The sequence below is a fragment of the Temnothorax nylanderi genome, unplaced genomic scaffold (assembly GCF_030848795.1).
Source record: "Temnothorax nylanderi isolate EJ_2023f unplaced genomic scaffold, tnyl_v1.0 TNYL_tig0200_pilon, whole genome shotgun sequence".
Classification (NCBI taxonomy): domain Eukaryota; kingdom Metazoa; phylum Arthropoda; class Insecta; order Hymenoptera; family Formicidae; genus Temnothorax; species Temnothorax nylanderi.
This window is the reverse complement of record NW_027249262.1, coordinates 211,756-223,739: the sequence shown is the minus strand read 5'-3', so window position 1 is coordinate 223,739 and position 11,984 is coordinate 211,756. Positions and strand designations below refer to the sequence as shown.

General features: G+C 32.5%; 2 protein-coding genes across 6 annotated transcripts; one reads left to right on the top strand and one right to left on the bottom strand.

Annotated features, from left to right (window-relative positions):
- Nucleotides 1–11: 11 nt before the first annotated feature.
- On the bottom strand, nt 12–11,480 carry LOC139778883 (COMM domain-containing protein 4). Of its 4 annotated transcripts, none has more exons than XM_071717017.1 (9): nt 11,386–11,467; nt 9,717–9,795; nt 3,197–3,247; nt 2,509–2,580; nt 2,296–2,361; nt 1,923–1,962; nt 1,623–1,823; nt 332–478; nt 12–153 (listed from the first exon to the last, which is right to left on the bottom strand). In XM_071717017.1, the coding sequence occupies exons 3-9, from the start codon at nt 3,197–3,199 to the stop codon at nt 116–118; spliced, it is 567 nt and encodes a 188-aa protein (XP_071573118.1). In that variant the 5' UTR covers nt 3,200–3,247; nt 9,717–9,795; nt 11,386–11,467; the 3' UTR covers nt 12–115. The 4 variants fall into 4 exon arrangements, with proteins under 4 accessions (XP_071573118.1, XP_071573119.1, XP_071573117.1 ...); XM_071717018.1 differs by having other exon boundaries at nt 9,743–9,795; nt 11,386–11,463; XM_071717016.1 differs by lacking the exon at nt 9,717–9,795 and having other exon boundaries at nt 11,386–11,480.
- LOC139778882 (uncharacterized) lies at nt 3,861–10,144 on the top strand. 2 transcript variants are annotated; one of them, XM_071717014.1, is made up of 4 exons: nt 3,861–3,925; nt 4,998–5,059; nt 5,256–5,452; nt 6,327–10,144. In XM_071717014.1, exons 2-4 carry the CDS (start codon nt 5,000–5,002, stop codon nt 8,326–8,328), a joined length of 2,259 nt encoding a protein of 752 aa, XP_071573115.1. In that variant the 5' UTR covers nt 3,861–3,925; nt 4,998–4,999; the 3' UTR covers nt 8,329–10,144. The 2 variants fall into 2 exon arrangements, with proteins under 2 accessions (XP_071573115.1, XP_071573116.1); XM_071717015.1 differs by lacking the exon at nt 3,861–3,925 and having other exon boundaries at nt 4,990–5,059.
- Nucleotides 11,481–11,984: the final 504 nt, after the last annotated feature.

Sequence of the window (11,984 nt, the reverse complement as noted above, 5' to 3'; positions counted from 1 at the left end):
GGAATAGAATCTTATTTTCTGCATGACATGTTTATTGGTAAATAGCAAATCTTTTTCATCAGTAAATTATAATAATTATGGTAGAAAATGTCGCAATTATTATTTTATTCAATATTCACAAATTTTCCATTAGCGCCCGTGCTCTTTTCAATTCTGAAAAAGAAAAACATGAATTTGTTATAAATCTTTTCTTATAAAATGCCTAACATTTATGTGCGTATAGCATGAAATTGAAAATTTGTAGTATAGTGCATATAGGTTTCTTGTAACAAAGTAATCTCAGAAAAAGCCACTAGTTCTTTTTTTATAACTAAATTCTGTGTTTCCGTACCCTTCAATAACACTTGCACATCATCTTTGGAGATATTTATAGTAGAATCTTCCTCTTTTCCATCTACTTTCTTCAATTTTAACGTCACAGCGGAAACAGGCGACGAGCTATCGCAAGGTAGTACATCGATGGAGGACAAGCGACTGACTACGAACATAAAAATTGGAATGTAAATTTTTGCATAAACCAAAACACATTCGATGCAATCGAAAAATATTGTCAGATATAACTGATATAAAAGTCTGTAGTTTTTATATCTTTGACGAGCTAAGATTTTTCCGAAAATTACCCAGGTAGCAAACACAAGTCATTTTGACGTCAAATTTTGGTCCTTTACTGACCATTCCTGACGTCACTAACTGGCGGCATAATGACGTTAAAATGACGGTCTAATGTCACAGACAATTGACGTCATTTTCTGACGTCTTATTGACGGCAAAAATAGGTCCATTGTACGACATACCGGTTTCTAGAAATGTTTTTTATGAAATTAAAATGTTAAAATGTCTACTTGATAAACGTTTATAAAAAAATGTTCTTTTTCTTTATCTAAAAAAAAACTTTTTTAACTGTTTCGTTACATGCCATGTGCGTATAGCCGCTCTCAAGGCGGTCACCCATCCTAGTACAGTACCGCGTCCGAGTCGCTTGACTTCGATGATCCAGTGGACAGTGACGATCTTCTCACCCTGATGCTTCCTTATTAACTGTACTTGTCTATAACAGGTACATCTTTAATGTGTTCAAAAATCTTGTAATGATAATCTTCTTGATAGCTATAACACTGCGTGAAATAGTTATCATAAAACTATAATCACACGCAACTACATCCACTTATACCATAAATTCGCCACTTCAATCATAAAGTTGCTAAACAAACATATTGCAGTTAATTTTGTGGTTTTTATTTTATTATTACTTTATTAAACAATATTAAGAAGTAAAAATAGTTATATTACAAAAAGACCTTATTTGGACGACTTTAAGACGTCTTTAAAATGACGTCTTTAGATGGTCTAAGAAATGACGTCTTATAAACGTCCATTATTAGTCGCCGATGTCATAGACTAACCTAACCAAAAATGACTAAAAATAGACGTCATAATGATGTTATGGAATAACGTCAGTATAATGTCATTTTTAAAGACATAGTCGCTTTTTGGTCATTTGACGTCATTTGTACAAACATGACTAGTATTTGACGTCAAAATGACTTGTGTTTGCTACCTGGGTAAACTTGATAGCCTACATATCTTTTCAATTTAGTTTTACAAAAATGTAGAGCTTGCACCTCTTAAAGATTGAGATGAAAGAACAGACGTGATCTGGAGACAGTGATCTGTGTGAAGCCTTGCCACAGCTGTGCTATGTTCTCGCGGAAGTCCCAATTGTTGCAGTTCGCTGCTCAAGTCAGCGGCGGAAACGCCATATCGGGCGGAAGATGTGAATATCAATTCGAGGGCGGCTACTATTGCTTTCGCATCACTTACATCTAAATAAAACGCAAATCTCTACATTTTCTTTTCTTTTAACAGCTATTTATCGTATGATTTCATTTCGTGATTATAATAATATACGAAGTTACACGCACCAAGTTTGGCGTCTTGTGTGATCTTTTTTACTTTTTCCTCCTAAAAAATTTAGTGCAATTAAGGACAATTAAAATATACTCGAAATAGAAATATACTCGAAATACATAATATACGCACACATAATTAAAAATTTTAATCGTTTATTTTCTATTCGACCAATATCGATTGATATAAATTTACAAGTAATTTAAATTAAAGATATTCGATATAATCATTGGAAAGAAAGTATTGGCATATTATCATAAGTTTCAGCAAAATAATGAATCTAATTTAAAATAATTTTTTCCTATTGGCTTTTGTGTATCAGTGTTAGCAATAAAAAACAAATAATTTTAAACCGTAACTTTTTAGCGGTAGATCTGTATTACTTACATCAAGTTCCCCTTCGGTCAAATATTTAGCCACTGCTTGACCTAGCATTTTCATTTTAATTGAAGTCTAGAAATGAAATATTGAACACGTTTATTAAAAAAAATATCTCAATGTCTTTTTTCATTATATGTATAACTATCGAGAATTCTAATATAACTTTATTATAGGTATGGGAATATATCCCAGAGGGAGAAACAAAGAATTGAGAAATACCATTCGCGAAAGCGTGTTGATTTCCGCCAACAACCAGTCTGGACAGTCGCCATCGCCGAGAAATCTGAACCTCTATTTATAAAATATAGAGAAATTTCAAGATGTTAAATTAAGTAATATGTGTGTTTAATAGTTTGTTAATACATCAATTTCAAATTTTTAATGAATATATAGAAAGTTTTGAGTAATAAATTAGAAAACACGTAAATTTGTGTATTTATATATTTTAAAAGCATATAATATATTTTTGACAAGTTTGCCTTTTTACAATATTTGATTTATTTATCTCTTTAATTATTATAATAGCAAAAAATAATTTTAGAAGGCTCGAATGATTAAAAATCAATAATTAAGTGAAAAGCGCACAGAGCCGTAACAAGGTTGTTGACTACTTCTACTTCTCGACACTTATTTATCCTCGCGACAATTTAATTATAAGACATGAGCTGTTTGGATCCATAAATATTGCGATGAAAATACCTTTGTGATATGCGTTTACTGTGTCTATAAAATTTTCAGATACTATTGTACACTAAGGGCTAATGTCAGGCCGAAACGTATATAAAGTTGTCTAACTTCGACCTAATTAAAAATTAAAACCAACGACACCTTGTTACGGCTCTGTGTCCTTTTCACTTAATTAGCAAAAATAATTTTTGCGTCCTAACGTATTCTTGTGAGCTCTTACCATTTTTGTTAATTTCTTAGTTTGTGCCCAGGCTAAATCAGTTTTTTTCACCTAAAAATCACGCACAACTTTTAAGAATTATAATGAAAGTGTAACTAATAAAAATGGTTTTATACAAATGACAAAGGATTTTTCCACTAGGATAAAAGGGCGAAAAAGCAATATATAAAGAAGTCACGATGTGATTTCTCCTACGCTTATAATGTAATTATTTATCAAATTATCAAATCCTGAATCTCGTATTGATTTATCCTACGCATGCAGTTCGATATTTAATCAACTTGGAATTCACCATCAAGCTTTCGATCCTCGTGCAACCGTAAAGATATAACTACGTACGTCAGTCAATCACACTACGTCTACTGCGGAGCACGGGTTCGCCGCGTGCCCTCGGGGCGGAAAACTGGGTGACATTTTTTCTGCCGCGCTGCCCCTATACAATATCTTATGTTTCTAACAATAAGTATCATAACGTTACGACGGCCAAGGCGAACAGACGTGGACGTCAGAATGTTTGCACTCGTTGGCGGAGTAGATTGGCGTGGGCATCCGCGCCAGGTGAACGAATTCCCCATGCAATCCGCCTAATCTTTCGACCGCAACGGGATGACCCACGGGGCTTTCGACCAACGGACATAAATATCCGCACAGGAGTCGGCCCGTTGCCATTCTAGTCGAGGAACTCGCGAACGTCGGAGATACACCGCCAACAGGTGAACGCCGCAACAGGTAAGGGATGCCGATAATTGACTTGTTAGTAGAAGTCGGCGTATTTTTTTCGCGATCTTCCATCCTTCATCATACCGCGATTTTATATAAAATATAGATCGATTAAAGATGGTTTTTTAAATTTTGATCAACAGTTTCTTTAAAGAAAACCAACAAGCAATTATGATAATTTAATGTTTCTATTTTCATCGATAAGTATTAACTGTATTAATACGATTGAGAATTAATTTCGGTAATAATAGCCTAAAATACATGTCAATTACAGTTGAAAACTATCAGCAATGCTTTTTAAAATTGTCGAGCTTTAATAATTAATATATTCTCCGTGTCTGTGCAACGAGTAAAGTGATAATTATGTTAATTGATTTGAGTAAAATAAATTTTTTTAAATGTGTGTTCCTTTATTCGTTTGATATCTCCGATTCAAACATTAATCGTGTCCCCAAATTTCTGTAATAGAATCTTCTAAGAAATTCATCATTAACTGATTATAATAAAATACTTATTGTTAGTACTTTTTTTTCTACGCAATAATTAATAAAATAGGATAGAACAGAATTAGATTTTCGCATGATCGATGTCGATATTCATAATGGTCTTACTAATTAGATATGACATCAAACGATAAATATTCTCTTATGAACCGATAAGTATAAAACTCTGAAAATAAGATCGCTATATAACAAAACTATCGACACATAACTTTTGTACATTATGCCTACATTACTAGGCACATCACAATATTAAATGAAAATGCATAGAAAAAAAAAAGAAATGTCAAATCAACACTAATATACCTACTTGGATACTTATATACGCAAGAATATATAATCTTGAAATAAGATTATATTGCATTGAACGAAGAAAACTTGTTTGAATGCAGCTATTTATATAGTTAAACGAAGTTTTATATAGTTCAATCAAGGAAAAAAAGTTGAAATAAGAAGTTAAAATTCTTATAAGAAGATTATATGTATATATTCTTGCGTATATACAAGTATATCAATGTTGATTTGACATTTCTTTTCTTTCTATGTGTAATCTATGTACGCATAAATCTTTTATCTTCCAGCAATGAGGCAAATATTGTTGGCCATAACTTTGCTATCGATAGCAGTGTCCGAAAATATTCTAGTAAGTAAAACATTGTTCATAACCGTTTTGATACAATATATTACAACCGTTTCCTCAAAAATAGATAAAAACGTCGTACCAAAGTATTGAATATTGATTTCAGTAAAATAAAGATAATCGACATAAGCTCATCGTTTTCCATGGTGTCTTAAGATTCAGCAGTAATGTGCGTAAAAAATTGATTTTGTGTTTTAAGATGGAAAACCACCCAAGACTGAAGACGGCATGGATTTGCGATAAGCAACTGTGGAATAGGAAAACAAAGCGAATACCACGGAAAGATGTTCCTTCCAAAATAGAGGAATCCTTAAATTATGAAGACGACAGACAGTTTCCCCAAATTTCGGATACGCGATTCACTGACGAATCAAGAAAACTGCCCGCAATCATCAGGTAATACAACAACATTTACAGTCTTACCTGCGCTAAAAATTTAAACATAAATTTTATCCTATACATATGTTTGAATTTCTAATATATTATTACAAAAACCAAATAATCAGAGGCCAAATTTCATATGGCATATCGAAAAGTAAAGAATCTTTATGTATCAGTGTTTAATAAACATAAAAAGATAATAAAATCCTATTCATTTTTAATTCTTTATTTCTCATTTAACAAAAGATTCGTGATATAAAATTCCTTACTAATGCAATATTAAAAATGGAGTATAATAAAATTTTTCACAAGAAATAAGGAAAGAGAAATTGATTCGGCAAATTGCCGCAGGTGCAATTGAAAAACAATATGTATAATAAAATATTTACAGAAAAGTATATTTTTCTTCCGCCAATAATTGATTAACGATTAAGATTTTATTTAATAATTGACTACAATTGGCTATCATTGTCGTGACATCTCGATCATTGATTTTGGTCGGATTAATTGTCAAGACAATTTTGACCATGGGTTTTGGTCATTCTAAATTGATGTAATTTGAAGCTTATATATAAGCATCGTAATTTAAATATTTAAATTACAAAGCTGATCGTCGCGTGCTGATTGGCTCAAAAACTGAACGAGTGCGCAGCGTCAGGAATGCTTCAAAATTACGATGCTTATATATAGGTAAGCTTCAAATTACATTAATTTAGAATGACCAAAACCCATGGTCGAAAATGTCTTGACAAAATTAATTCGACCAAAACCAATGGTCGAATTGTCACGACAATAATAGCCAATTGTAGTCGATTATTAAATAAAGTCTTAATCGTTAATAAAATATTTAAACGAATAACAAATAAAGTATATTATAATTTCATTACAGGCGGCATGATTTGGCGCAGTTTCCACAGGACGACCTATCTTTCGATAAGTCAAAACTGGACAGCATTAAACCGAGAGTTTTGATCTCCATCGGCATACAAGAAGATAAGAATGTTGGCAACGATCTACAAGAAGATTGCTTAAAAAGAAAGAACTATTGTCAAGACAACTGGCAGATTCAACAACCGTTCTACGTGGAGGAGCCGACATGGGTTGACATAGGTATCGATTACATGGACTCTTCTCAGCGTGACAATGGCGATCCTTACATATTGACACGAGGAAAGAAAATTTTTAGAATTAAGGATCCAGAACAAGCGGACAAAACTATCGAAGATTACGAAGCGGCTCTCGGTTATCCAAGCAGAAACAAAAAATTCTTGATAAAAAACCGAGTGAGAAGATTCGCTAAGACAAACGGAGGAACTAAGGATAAAACAACTGATGTAAAGAACAATCAGATAAAGGAAAGATATCACTATGATTCTCTTCAAGATATAAACAGAGATGTAAATAACACGATCATCGAAATGGAAAATAGTGGTGAAAAATCTTCCAAAATCGATAAAATATCGGAAGAAGCTGAGAAGCCGAAGGGTACAAGCTATGTCTTTATTAAAAAGTATGAAAAGAATGATCTGAAGAATTTGGCGAAAAGATCGTTGCGTGGATTCAAATTTACAAAGCAGAATCAAATCTTCGCGAATGGTATAATCACAGATCTTGTTCAGAAAAAACAAAAAATACAGCGCAAAGATATTCCTAACGATATTGAAACTGGCAGCAACAAAACTGCGAAAATCGATCAAATTGGGAGATTCAATAATAGCAAAAGTCATTTGGCAATTAATATAAATAAAAGAAATAAAAGGTCAGTGTTACTGAAAAATCAGGAACTCCCCGATACTCGTAAAAAACACGAGATTTATGAAATTCACGGAAATCCCAAGAAAAATATCGAACAGAATGGAATATACGAACAGATGAAGCTTAAAGCTTACGTCAATAAGCTAAACGATCCAGGCACACCTGATAACTTTTTCATCTTATTTCGAAATAAAGATCCGTACCACAATGGAATAGAAAACTTGAATGAAAAAGATACAGATCGTAAATCCATCGAAAAAGCATGGAAACTTTATTACGCGCATCGTAAGAAATTAGAGAGCGAAAGGGAAGTAAAGAATGAGGAAGGTGGATTTGAAATTAATAAAGACAATATAGGAATAACAGATTCGCAATTAATAAACGAATCCAATTCGAAAAATTCCGACCATTCCGAGATAAAGATTTCAAATTATCGAGAGAAGCGTAATGCTTGCAAGACCTGTAAAATTAAACCCAAGATTAAACCGCAGTTCCAACAAGATAAATGGTTGATGGATATAGAGAGGAAAATTCAGCAGTCGCTGTCTTTAGAGCGAAGAGACAAGCACAGTGATATTTTAGAGCGCCTAACCGAACCTTACTTTATATCTCGAGGTAAGAAAGTGCCGCAAGATTTTGAAAAGGACGTTCTCTCCTCAATGTTGAACTCGCGAAATATAAACGACGAGGAACCTTACTTTATATCTCGAGGTAAGAAAGTGCCGCAAGATTTTGAAAAGGACGTTCTCTCCTCAATGTTGAACTCGCAAAATATAAACGACGAGGAACCTTACTTTATATCTCGAGGTAAGAAAGTGCCGCAAGATTTTGAAAAAGACGTTCTCTCCTCAATGTTGAACTCGCGAAATATAAACGACGAGGATCGCGCTAAAATAATGAGTCTCTCGGTCGTGGAGGGTCTTCTAAGAATATTATTGATGGAAACGTCTAGATGTAACGGCGATAATTGCGACATTAACGCGAACCGGTTGTCAGACGTGCGACTACCACCGAGGGACCGACGCGGTACGCTCGATGAAATTTTCGCAGCATACGATCCGTATTACGTGGCCAGGGGAAAACGAGTGAACCGAAATCAAAAGGGCGTCTCGTTCGAAACGGATCTAAGGCAATAGGTCGTAAGAGGCGCGTTCTAATGTGTAATTAGAGTCCGACCAAAACAATCTTTTTTAATTCCGGTCGAAACCGAAAATTCTGTTATGTGTCAATTTTGGCTGAAACCGAAATTGAAAACAGAAACTTTCAATGAGAACAGTCAAAATGAGAATTTAAATCGCCAGTGAATAATGAAAAAATCAGCTTAGGTATCGTTTATTCGACCCAACTGGCCAACTTTATTTAAACAACGCTACGTTTCGACCGTAGATTTCGGTCCTTTTCAAGCGTCTGGATACAAATTATTAATTATTTAAGCATAATGCCCAAACTACGCTACATCTAAAAACTGAACATTGAAAGTTACAACGTGCAACGTGAGTATAAGTCCATAAGTAAATATATAAAATTCAAGCGCTTACATAATTTGTGCGTTGAGATCCAAAGAATTAAATAATAAAAATGTACGTTGGAACGACATATTCTTTAGTCGTTCGACGTCGAAGGACGTGTCAGATCTGTGGTAGTACTAATAATGAGCGGACATATCCAGACGCTTGAAAAGGACCGAAATCTACGGTCGAAACGTAGCGTTGTTTAAATAAAGTTGGCCAGTTGGGTCGAATAAACGATACCTAAGCTGATTTTTTCAATGAGAATTCTAGAAAGGCCATATGTATATGCGCGTACATATCGCACCCCGAGAAAAATACTGTCACAACTCAAAAATTCACAGTTTTCAGGAGAGAGGAAAAACAAAAATTCAATTTCTTTGAATTGTGAAATAACTAATGCAATACAATTATAATATTTTATTATAATGAAACTTATTACTGTTTCTTGAAGAGGTTTGTTGTGATTCATTTGTGAATTTATTTATGACAGTATATATCCAGGAAACCGCAACATAATCAATTTAAAATAATAACGACTTTTGCTCTGTGCAGCGGATTTCGTATATAGACTTGTGACACTATATTATAGGACGTAGGTAACATATTAGGCATATTTTTTATGGGCTTAACTCAAAATTGAAATCTTTTGAGTTGTGACAGTATTCTTCTCAAGGTTGCGTAGGTATATACTCCTTCTACATAAATATTATAATTTAATTGTCAAAATAATAAATTGCACATATTATCATAATTCTAATTTTTTATCACTATTACAATTCTATTATCACAATCTGTAGTATGCTATATTACTATTCGTAGTATCACAATCATATTATTTTAATAATAAAATTTTTAAACATAAAATAAAAATATTTTTTAAATAAGTCTTTGGAAAAATCTGTGAAAAATAAACAATTTCGGCCGAAACTGAAACCGAATTTTCTCGGTCGGACTCTATATATATATATATATAATTGTTAGCTCTATAGCGGCCCGATGAGAAGAGCACGAACGTTAGGGATATCATGATTCGACTTGCTTTTGATTGCGATGCAATCGATGGATCACTTTTTCTCAATTGACACACGTATACTGAAACATACAAGAAATACTGTAAGATATATCTTGTGCGAAAGAATAAAAATGATCTTATTTAAAGTATTGACTATATATAATAAAAGAGTTTACAAGTACGACACTCTTCTTCTACGCGAGCACGAGATTTAACTTCAGGAAAATCTATATATGCATGCGATTAAATCTACATTGTATTTGCATATGAATTCGGTAACATATTTATTATATGTGTATACGCATCACCGAATTCGAAATATACACAAAAGATGTATGGGGAGAATGACTTTCGATTGTAAATTACAAAAACGCAATTTGTAACATATATTAAGAGAATAAAAATGAGAATATAAATGTTAGGAGTTAATTGGAGTACGTAAGTTAATAGTCAATATAGACAGGGTGTAACTTAAATGTGGACCGCTACTTCAGAAACGAATTCTACTTATTAAAATAAGTAGACTTTTCAAAATAACTTATTCGTAGTAACTTATCAAAATAATAAAAAAGTTCATATAAACATGCGTCTAAAAATGCGTCGTTTTCACGTTATAGTTATTATGTTTGGGTTGAAACTTAAGATAATTACAAAGTGTATTATTTTATTTCCTCCAATACAAAACAGTAAAAAATAAATGTTGAATAAAACAAATCTTATTGTTAGAGCAAATGTTCAAAGTTTAAAGTGACCGCCCCGAGCCAAAATACACTGCTCCGCCCGTCTTCTTAGCGATCTTCTCACCTTTTCACAAACATCCGACGTGTTGCGTATTTCATTGCTCTCGTTTTCAATGCACTGACGAAAATTATTAATGTTGTCAACAGGGAATAAATAATTTGTTTTAGATGTCTCCAAAAACATATGAGGACACCAGACAACTGCTGGTGAACCATATCCTTTGTGTCTCTTTAAAAATGACTGAAGGCGGTCACTTTAAGCACTTATTTTAAAATTTGTTTTATTTCACTTTTATTTTCTCCTGTATGTTAGAAATGAAATAATACGCTTTGTAATTGTCTTAAATTTTAACTTAAACATAACTGTGACGTAAAATGATGCATTTTTAGACATATAAATATATTTATATGAACCTTTTTGCTTATTTTGATGAGTAGAATATGCTCTTGAAGTAGTGGCTCACATTTAATGAAAATTACACCCTATATAATACGTTCCCTGCGTGAGAACAAGTTAAAGAGTGGACAGGTTTTTGTATAACATCTGCATTGACTTTTTGGCTTGCTCTTGTAATTAATGCGCTTTAGCTGCTACTGCTTGTGAATGAATAAATTGAAAAATTGCCAGAAACAATATATCTCGCGAATATAACACTAGCTATAAATGTAAAAATAATATTGTGAGAATATTTTATTCTTCTGTATCTTTACGCTGTACTAATTTCTTATATTAACAATTTATTATTTTCTACATCTCTTCTCTTTTTTTCACTAAAAAACTGTACATACATTATAACCTGTAAAAGCACAACTGTTGGAAAAGTACTCACTTGTTTCACGTATTGTAAATTTATATTTTATGTTATAATTTATTAAATTGTATTATCACAACAATGTTTATTCGTAAGAAATAGAAGCAAGAATGGTTACCTGGTGAACAACAACAGCAAAAATTGGCACTGACTAATGTTTGCGAAGAACGTGAAGGTTAGGAGGTTAGGATTCTGACAGTTCTATCAAGTCGATAAGTTAGCTAAAATCAATTGATCCGTAAAGAGCATTTCCTCTTAATCTGTCATCGATAAGAACTAAATACTTTGCATTATTCATATTGATCTAATATATTATTTATGTTTAATTTGTGATAAAAGCAGTATAAAAAAGAAATCTGCGAATCCAATTGCGTATGAAGTTTATCTCAAATTTCTGGTACATATAAGTCTGGAAAATGGACATTACCAGCTGAAGATAAGAAAACTCGGTGAAGCTGTGCACAAATTTTTAAAATAATGTGTAATCTTTCAACGTATTTTTTTTTAAATCCCTGATGGAAATATTTTACTGAAAGTATAATAAAATTTTACTGAAATTCTCTCTCAATTGATCCCATTTTATTGTTATTTTGTCAATATTTTAGTAAAAATTTAGGTTTTTTCCGTTAAATCCAGTAAATTTCATGATACCAAACATAAAAAAATTTTGTTATTACTTTTCAATAATATAATTTAACTTTTCTATATTACACAGTA

Bases quoted from the DNA above. Each gene is read 5' to 3' on its own strand.
- LOC139778883 (XM_071717016.1), bottom strand. The intron at 1,963-2,295 runs GTAAGTAATACA...TAAATTTTTTAG, and splicing joins TGACCGAAGGGGAACTTGAT to GAGGAAAAAGTAAAAAAGAT. The intron at 1,824-1,922 runs GTGCGTGTAACT...CGTTTTATTTAG, and splicing joins CACACAAGACGCCAAACTTG to ATGTAAGTGATGCGAAAGCA.
- LOC139778882 (XM_071717014.1), top strand. From the start codon at position 5,000: ATGAGGCAAATATTGTTGGCCATAACTTTGCTATCGATAGCAGTGTCC. The intron at 5,060-5,255 runs GTAAGTAAAACA...TTGTGTTTTAAG, and splicing joins CAGTGTCCGAAAATATTCTA to ATGGAAAACCACCCAAGACT. The intron at 5,453-6,326 runs GTAATACAACAA...ATTTCATTACAG, and splicing joins AAACTGCCCGCAATCATCAG to GCGGCATGATTTGGCGCAGT.